Source organism: Aplidium turbinatum, chromosome 7 (genome assembly GCF_918807975.1).
Source record: "Aplidium turbinatum chromosome 7, kaAplTurb1.1, whole genome shotgun sequence".
Taxonomy (NCBI): domain Eukaryota; kingdom Metazoa; phylum Chordata; class Ascidiacea; order Aplousobranchia; family Polyclinidae; genus Aplidium; species Aplidium turbinatum.
In genome coordinates this window covers 19,986,450-19,995,721 of record NC_137478.1, presented here as the reverse complement: position 1 = coordinate 19,995,721, position 9,272 = coordinate 19,986,450, and the positions used below count along the sequence as shown (strand labels likewise).

General features: G+C 35.6%; 1 protein-coding gene across 1 annotated transcript; it reads left to right on the top strand.

Annotated features, from left to right (window-relative positions):
- Positions 1 to 3,215: 3,215 nt before the first annotated feature.
- LOC145774802 (endonuclease/exonuclease/phosphatase family domain-containing protein 1-like) lies at positions 3,216 to 7,638 on the top strand. Its single transcript, XM_082586115.1, has 3 exons — positions 3,216 to 4,174; positions 4,527 to 4,719; positions 5,956 to 7,638. Exons 1-3 carry the CDS (start codon positions 3,216 to 3,218, stop codon positions 6,463 to 6,465), a joined length of 1,662 nt encoding a protein of 553 aa, XP_082442241.1. The 3' UTR covers positions 6,466 to 7,638.
- The last annotated feature ends 1,634 nt before the right edge of the window (positions 7,639 to 9,272 follow it).

Sequence of the window (9,272 nt, the reverse complement as noted above, 5' to 3'; positions counted from 1 at the left end):
TAGAGTTAGGAATAAAATTAGGGTTTTGATCTTTGCCCAGGAATAATTTTTTTTTCCAAAATACAAGTTTTGGTTTTATATAGCTTAACTTTTCTCAAATTAGGACAGAATTCCTTATCTGGCAACACTATTGAGGCTATTATTACACTATATAGTGTAAATATAGCCACAGCCATAAAAATTTGTGTGTTAAAGCAAAACATCTTTATGCTGAATAGTGAATACGGTAGCTTATGATTAGCAAATTGTATCCATTTTAATAAAAATTCAAATAATAGTACCGGTAGTATATGTTTCAAAATATTTTTTTTTATTGGCCTTACTGCTAAGTACATACGGTAGTTGTAATAGAAAGTCCACAATGAAATAATAGACATCAGCAGAAATGAAGTAGTCAAGAGTGCAATATGTATGGCTGGGTGCAATCTAGTTTGTACCCGAAACAGTTCGTACCCTGAAAAGATCGAGAGAAAAAATTAAAAAAAGCCGAAGTCGCTCGTCGTCAGCGTATGCTCAAATTCTATGAATGGAGACAAAGGACAGTTTAATAGGACAAAGCCGAACTCGCTGATCGGAGCTTCCGCAAACAAACTCGAAGGTTAGGGTTAGCGGAAACTGCGGAAAAATATTTGCGGAAACTGCGATCAGCGAGGGTTAGAGCATAGATTACTTTATAGTTAGGGTAAAGGTTACCGGGAACTGCAGTTAACGGAAACTACGAAAAAATGTTTGCGGAAACTGCGATCAGCGAGGGTTAGGGTTAGAGCATAGATTACTCTATGGTTAAGGTAAAGGTTAGCGGAAACTGCAGTTAGCGGAAATTGCGAAACAAGGTTTGCGGAAACTGCGATCAGCGAGGATTAGGGTTAGAGCATGGATTAGTCTATGGTTAGGGTTAGCGGAAACTGCGGAAAAATGTTTGCGGAAAGTGCGATGAGCGAAAGTTAGCGTTAGGATAGGGTTAGCGGAAACTGCGATCAGCAACTTGGGCTTTGTGCTATCTTTCCCTCGATCTTTTCAGGGGGAAAATTTTAAAATGTTTGCAAAAACTGCAATCAGCGACTTCCGCTTTTTTTAATGTTTTCTCTCGATCTTTTCAGGGTATGAACTGAGGGTATGAACTGTTCAGGATACGAACTAGGTTGCATCCTGTATGGCTACAGCTAAAGCCCCAACCAGTAGACATAGTGTATATAAATATGTAAGCTATGGCTCTAATTCAAAGAGTGTTTGCTTGATTATTAGTCTAGTCAGCCACACATGCGTTACTAACTTTGTATGCCAATCAAAAGTCAGTACAGTAGACTATTTAATTTATTTTTCTTTGTTGGAATGTAAAACAAATTAAGTTGTGGAAACAAAATACAGCAACAAAACCAACATAAGGAAAAGGTTGCAAAATCATAATGATTTAAAAAGGTACATGCAAATATCTAATTCTAAGGTATACTACCGTACCTATCAATGAATATAATTAGGCACGGTCACCAAACCTGTCCTGATACAGACAACATCAGTTGAGCACATACCAGTACCGCTCAAACAAATCAATCATTTTATTGTATCAAAATCTGAAATCCAAATCCTATCATATGTTAAGTAAACTAGCAGTTTAACGTATCCCACTTAAAGGAATATATATATATGTTGGATAAGTGTATCAGCATTTGCTTCTCGTTTGCATACTTCATTCATTTAATCATAGGCTATCATTTCTTTGCTTACAAGCATCTGGATAAAGACAATGAGTCACATGACAAACATTTACTGGTAAGAAAAAGGAGAATTCCATTTTTTCTTTCGCATTACTGTCAGCCACATGCTAAAGCAAAGTGAAGAAAATAAGGTCAGTAGACAGATGCTTGTCACTAAATGAAAAACAGATGACTGTAATCCTGTGCGGTGATCTCATGCGCAAGACATCGCATCACAAAGATCTGATATTTGCACAGCTGGACTTCAAGGTGAAAGAACGGGCAAAGAAAATAATCACACTGCAGTAGAACTAAAAATAGCATTCTTGAAGCAAAGGCGCAGATGGTCAAAGTTCATCTTGTGATGTCACAGAGATTGTTAAAGATAGAAGGAGTCCGATTGCTGTAGTTTGCTGGAAAATGTTTTGATCATACAACCGATGCTGGCAATGCACTGTGTTGTGTAGCATAGCACTAATAAACTCTTCTGAGCTCAATTAGAATTGCAGACAGTTGCAGGTTTAAACCACAGTTGTAAAGCTCAATGCAACCAACTTAACACACACATATTTCCAACAATAATGCCTGAACAGTTGAACACACTAAATTTCTTTTCTTGAGCAATTTGGTTAAATGTATCAATCGGATAAATGTATCAGAATCTCTGGCTAAAAGCTGATACAATTAACCGATTTCGTCTATATACATATAGTTCAAACAAATATATGAAGCAGTTAAAGGAATCAGTCATCTCCTCTTTCGTAAAACAACTGAAGTGACAATTGTTGAAGCAATGCATGGGCAATTGAACCTAACAATCATAACGAAAACAAATTTTGTTGCAAATGATAATTGTTAAGCTTTAAAGGCAATAAATTTGGTCTAATCTAAGGAAGCCACCTCTAACTTTTGTTGATCTTGAAGGTGTATATCTACCACCAATGGAGAGGCTGCAATAAAGTTTGTCTTGATTCACACTGCATTAAATTTAACATAAATATAATATGTATAATTCATGTTTAGAACAAATTTGACTGCAGACACTCACAGATACTATATATATATATATATATATGTTGAAAGTCTTAATTTGGTGTCACTGAATTTGAGCAGCATTGCAATTTGAATAGGTCTAACTAATTTGACACAAAATACTGCCTGCATATTCAATATTTTATTTTAACAATTGCTGTGCAGGGACATTTGCACTGAAAATCATGTTATTTAATCTTTTGTTCTGTTTCATTTTCTCATTGTGTTTTAACAAAATGTTTAATACCGTTTGTCTGGTTGACTGAGCAGCTCGATTATGACCCTTAGTTTATGTGTTTTGTCTGTGTAAGGATAAGCATAAAATCACTAATTGGTTATTCTTTTTGCTTTATAAACTATGCAGCATTTTGTAAAATTTTGTTCTGTTTCATTTCACTATCAAAAACCATGACAAGGACTAAACATTATATAACTTATATTTATCTGTTTTCAGTTTTTTTGGGTCGTCTAGCTGAACATGCCATTGTAATGGGAGGCATATGTACCTGTTGTAGGGCACCAGTCCCAAAAGACCAGAATTCCTCAATTAAAAAACATGGTAGTTTTCTACGAAGAAAAACAAGCATCAGTGCTGCATTTTCTGTTGAAGCCACAACTACAACCATTGAAACCAATGGCATTTTATCAACAATTTCAAGTACTTTAGATATAAATACTGCAACAGAAGAAGATTTGATGACTTTGCCAATGATTGGTAGAGCATTGGCACATAATATCGTAGAATATCGCAAACAGATTGGAAACTTTCGTTTAGTAGAAGATTTAGTTCTTGTAAATGGTGTTGGAGCTACAAGGCTAGAAAAATTGCGTAAAGAAATTCATGTGTCCAATACGTCTGTCCGGTTGAAGAAGATACCTTCAAGTAACAGAAATTCTCTTGCATCATTGGTGAACATAAATTCTGCCACTGTCGAACAGCTCAGCAGTGTAAATGGTATTTCTGAAGAACTTGCTTTTAAAATTACAGCATATCGTTCTGAACACGGAAAGTTCAACCATATAAATGATTTAGTAGAACCAGCTGCACTTATTGATACTCCCAAACTTTTGAAAATAAAAGCTTTTTTAACAATTGATTCTAATGGAAAAAAGCACTCAAGAAATCCTAGTTCTTCTTCGTCTCGACTTCACAGTGTTTCATGTAGCAATTTCATAGGGTTCGGACCAGAGTGCTTGGAATCAAACAGAACAAGAGCTGAACAATTTTTAAACCAACGCTTTGGTAGACCCATTGTTCGTATTGCAACCTGGAACTTGCAACAATTCGGTGTCGAAAAAGTGAAAAATCCTGGTGTACGAGAGGTGGTATGTGCAACTATTCTTGAGAATGGGATCAAAATTATTGCAGTGCAAGAGCTTGCAGACAAAGATGCATTGGAACACATTATGAATGAACTTAATAACCCTTCCTTGCCTAATGTACAAAGGTAAAATAATTTCTAGTGTTTTTTTTTTAATGCAAAAAAAATGTATATTTTCTTCAGACTTGTTATACCGGTACGTGGGTCGTAGGTTTTACGTCTGTAAGATGTGACTTCCGTTTTCTTTCATGTTTAAAAAACAATTCGGTACAATACCTGTACTATAGAAATTTTTCATATACTGTAGTGTCTTTTGTACATAACTATCTTCCAGTTTTAAAGCTAATTTTAAGAGATAAATTATTTTATATAAACCTATGACAATATGCATCAAAAAAATGTGTGTAATATCGGTGGTGTAGCAACAATACAGGACTACAGGTGCATGTTTCAATTTATTTTTTTTAATTTGCTGAAGGTTAAAGGGCAACTTTAATATGTGGAAATGTGTTGTGTCATCTGAGGCAACTGGTAGAATGTATCAAGGCCTTGAATATAATGGGTTTTTGTGGGATGCCAGTGCAAACATTCAACTATATAGCAGTACTTTACTGGAGAGTCCCTTAAAAGAAAAAGGTTTTACGCGACGACCATTTCTGGGATATTTCAAGGTAAGCATGAAAAATTATAAGCATCGATTGTAATGTCACGACAGTCAAGATCAATAGTGAAATTGTTTGAGTGTTTTTGTGCATTGAACAAGCTCTTTGTCACTAGATTGCATGAATATAATTTTGACATTACTCAATTCACATTGCTCAATCAGCATTTAGCTTGTAAAAAATGTCACACTACTTTATTGTTCACTACTGGATAAAATTTATATACTGTACTCTGGTTTTTTTTGCTGAGACTTTTCGGTCATTTGTCCAAAATGACTTGAAAAATTCGATCATTTTTTATTTATTTCAGTCATTTTTTCTTATGAAAATATTTCCTTTCAAATAGCTGATACAAATCAAAATTTGTACTTCCTGACTAACTACAACATTAAGTTTCGCTGAGAAAAGTTGTTTTTTTGGGACATTTTGACCGAATTGACTATATATTTTTTCGGACATTTTGACCGAATTGACTATATTTTTTTCGAACATTTTGCTAAAAAATCGGTCTATGACCGAAAAAAAACCAGCGTACTTGTTATTTCGACTGATTACATTGTAAAATTTTTTCTTGCATATTTAATGCACTGATGCAGTCAGTGGCATATTATGTTTCACTAAATGTTTATTACTTATTAGCTATATGCAGATTGTCAAGCTTTATAAATGAGTAATCATTCTTTCTTATTCTTTAATGTTATGGTTTGCAAAATTACAAAAGTCAACTCCATTTACGAATATTGTATGCAATAGTATGCATATTTTGCTTGTCGTCCTGATATTTGGAAAGCTACAGATGGTGATTAATTTACCATATACTTGCCTGCCTGTTGATTTAACCTTAAAGTTATAATTTTTTAATGCACGTAAAAGCAGAATGTCTGTATTGTGTAGGGGAACCATTAAAACTTTACTGGTTATAAAACCCAGTGAGAGAAAGAAATTCACGTTGTATCTTGATCTTTACCAATATATTAAAACTCTAGTCTAATGGAAATATTTGCTTGTATGCATTTGGTGCTTTCTTAGTTTCTTGTAAATTGTACAAGGAAGTTGTGCGATATGACACAGTTACATAAGCTAGACTGTGGCTGAACTTTGAACTATCCTCTGGTCTAAGAGTCTTTGTCACCACAATTGCTAGCTTTGTTGATACTGTAAGAGCGTGTAACAAGTGGTTTGGTTTTACACGCATTTTCTTCAGCGTTGGTTCATTTTCTCATGGAGTCTTACTCTTTTTTTCAGGTGGATGAGTTTGATGTGGTCCTGGCATGTTTGCATCTCAAAGCTGTTGGTCATGCTTCCGCAGATGGCGACACTGCGAGACTGAATGCAGAAATATCAAGTCTTCCCCTTCTGGTAGAAGCCTTATTCAAACAAGTACCGGAAGAAAAAGATGTTGTTATTTTAGGTGATTTTAACTTAGAACCAGATGAGAAGGATTTCGATCTCTTACGTAAGAAGGGATTCACGTCACTTGTACCTAACTCTGTGCCTACAAACATAAGTTCCAAGAACATGAAAGGCTCCAGATGCTACGATAATTTGTGGTTGAGCCCAAATGCCTATAAGTCTTACACCACACAGCATCAGGTGGTCCGGACTGGTTTGACCAACCCATGGATACCAGACGGTTGGTCTTGGGGTGGCTTAGCGTCCGATCACTGTCCGCTATGGGCTGAGTTTTTTACAGACAAGAATCTGGACAACGAACCTGCAAACCAAAGTCTTGAGGGGTTGAAACTACTCGCCTAAACTCACAATCCACGTTGGCTTGTTTTTATGTTAAAAAAGAATTGATAACTGTGCATCATAAAACAAACAAGACTCTACTGACATTCAATTTTAAATGAACCTTTCTGCATAATCATGATATGACCAGAAGCCATTTGAATGTGTTTTAATGTTTTCAACGCGTATTTACCAATGGCAAAACAAAACGCTTCGAGATTTTGTTGACTACTCATTTGTCACACTGTACACACGTTGGCGCATGTGTGCAAACATAAAAAAGTATTTTTGTATTTAATTATGTGCAGTGTTGTGCACGTTTTGTTTATACAATACATTACCATCAGAACTAATTGAGTATTGCGTCATGTTAAGGATATTTTAACAAGAATGTTTGTAATGAATTGCTACGTTGCCTACAAAGCCTTTTTTATAACAACGAATCACTTTTAAAAAAAAAAATGTTTTTGGATATTCTTGACATCGTGGTCTTGTTAAAACACATTTACATTTTATCTTGAATATTATTGTTTTAATTTCTGTGTGCTTTTTACCTCATTTACCTTCACTTCAACATCAAATTAATTTTCTTTTTTCGTGCCTTTTCAGCCTTAACTTTTTATGGCCTTGGTTTAATGTTTTGCTATCAATCCGCAATTGAAACAGCTTGCCCAGTGTGTCTGCTTTATTTTCAAAACATTTACTATAGTTACCCACTATAGTTATATCCGAAGTCGTGAACGCTTAAAGTTCTTTATGGATTTGCAAGCAAACATTTATGTTGGGACAAATCGTTTATTCGTCCTGCGATGTTGTATGAGCATTGAGCATAGCTTGGTTGGTGGCCACAACTATCAGTTGATGGTCTGTTGTGTAGATATGTTATAATTTGCAACAGTGAGTTCAATATATTACGATGCAGATGTTTCATTGCGACTGCACGTTATGCACGCCTACCAAGGAAGCAAGTTAAAAACAATATTGAATTGTACACTGCTTGGCATGAAGATGTGCACGTGCAGTATAATGTACGGTGTATGATTCAACTACAGGCCATATGCCTCAGATGATTTTGCACACACACAACAGTCCAGTTCAGCTTTAGTACCGATTAGTATCCCTTAGTAAGATCCTACCAATCGGTACTGCTGTTTATTAGACTGCTTGACGCAAAAAAACGTTTTCGACACCCTAGCCTAGTTTTTACCAGTTTTTTTTTTTTTTTAAAGAAGCATCTCTAAATATGCATTTATTTCAAGTGGTAATATATGACGCATAAAGGCTCTGAACCATGGGTCTGCTACTATTCGGTGAGTCCGATTCGGTGAGTCCGATTCGGTGAGTTCCTAACTCCTAACCCCTAACCCTAAAAGGGCAATGGTAATTAGGCTACGGTACCCAATCATTTAAAAAAAAAATTCAAAAAATCACCGAATAAGGGATCGGACTCACCGAATTGGACTCACCGAATCTGACTCACCGAAACGGGCCATTCCGCTGAATCATAGAGACAGCCTTGTGTCAGTTATTCCCATTTTAAACCATTCAACTCTTACATTTTATCTATTGCAACAGTTTTTCTTGCAGATTAAGCACGTTACATTTACGATTAGTTGAATAGCTTACACTTGAATTTATACTTGGTTGCTCTGTCCGAACGTCGCTACAATCTTTGACCTAACAAAGAAGCTGCGTTTTTAAATGCAAACTTGAAGTGATGTGAGATCACTAGATGTCGATATATGTAGAACCTTCTAAGAACCTTGACAAAAGCTGCATCATTATTTAAGATATCAAGCTCGGCTCACAAAATCTATCCTATTCGCATTGATCGAACGTCCGAAGACGTTCAATGAATGTGAAAAGTTGGATTTTGCGAGCTGCACAATACACTGTTGTTATGAATTATGATTACGTCATGATAATACAATTACATGTTATCACGTATTACCTTTTTATGTACACTGTTTGTCTTATGTTCTCGCTGTCATAACCCGCCTTGCTAAAGTTATGTATAATGTATAAATATTGCGTCATTTGAATATCTTGTGACGTCAGAGCGACGCGAAGTCGGTTCATTTCGTGTTAACTTAACCAACTGGATTGTTCTTTCTGCCATGTCATGTTAATTATTGGTGTTTTATCTCATCACTGTAATTTTCTTAGAAATTTGATCAACCTTTGTGAGTATTTACGCATTGTGTCTATGACGGCCTTGCTGGTATTATCTTTGTGTAGACTTTTTTTTCACCGCTGGTTCTACGTACTTTTATGTTACATCAACGTGCTCATTGAATTCTCCACCAAGGCTTGAGACATGCCCTTGATTTGCCGTTTATATGCTAGCTATCACGTTTCTATTGTTAAAAGTACAGCGGGGGTTAACTCATTACACATCGTATCAAACATAACATGTGAAGGTTAGATATACGTCTACTCATCTGTTAACGTCAAAAAACAATAGATTACGCAATACTGACACTCAGTCACAAATCAATTAATTTCTATGTTGATTAAATATCTGCAGATGTTAAAGCAATGTAAAAAATACCCATTTTCTATCTGGGTGGACACTCGACTGAATTGCAGTGAGTGTGAGATAGCAAACTTACATTCCCGTTTCCCGGACAACAAATCAACTGTTTTTTTACATTGATTCAATGTTTGCAGAGACAGTTGATTTACGGTCTGGATTACACAGGTGTGCTTTGAGAACCTTTGTGTCAGGTTGGAAAATTGTAGCATTTTTGAAAATTCTAATCGGCCAAACAATGAAATGTAAATGAACTTCATGAGATAAAGTGGGGACGTCACATATGTGGAAAGTTATT

Bases quoted from the DNA above. Each gene is read 5' to 3' on its own strand.
- LOC145774802 (XM_082586115.1), top strand. From the start codon at position 3,216: ATGGGAGGCATATGTACCTGTTGTAGGGCACCAGTCCCAAAAGACCAG. The intron at 4,175-4,526 runs GTAAAATAATTT...AATTTGCTGAAG, and splicing joins TCCTTGCCTAATGTACAAAG to GTTAAAGGGCAACTTTAATA. The intron at 4,720-5,955 runs GTAAGCATGAAA...TCTTTTTTTCAG, and splicing joins CATTTCTGGGATATTTCAAG to GTGGATGAGTTTGATGTGGT.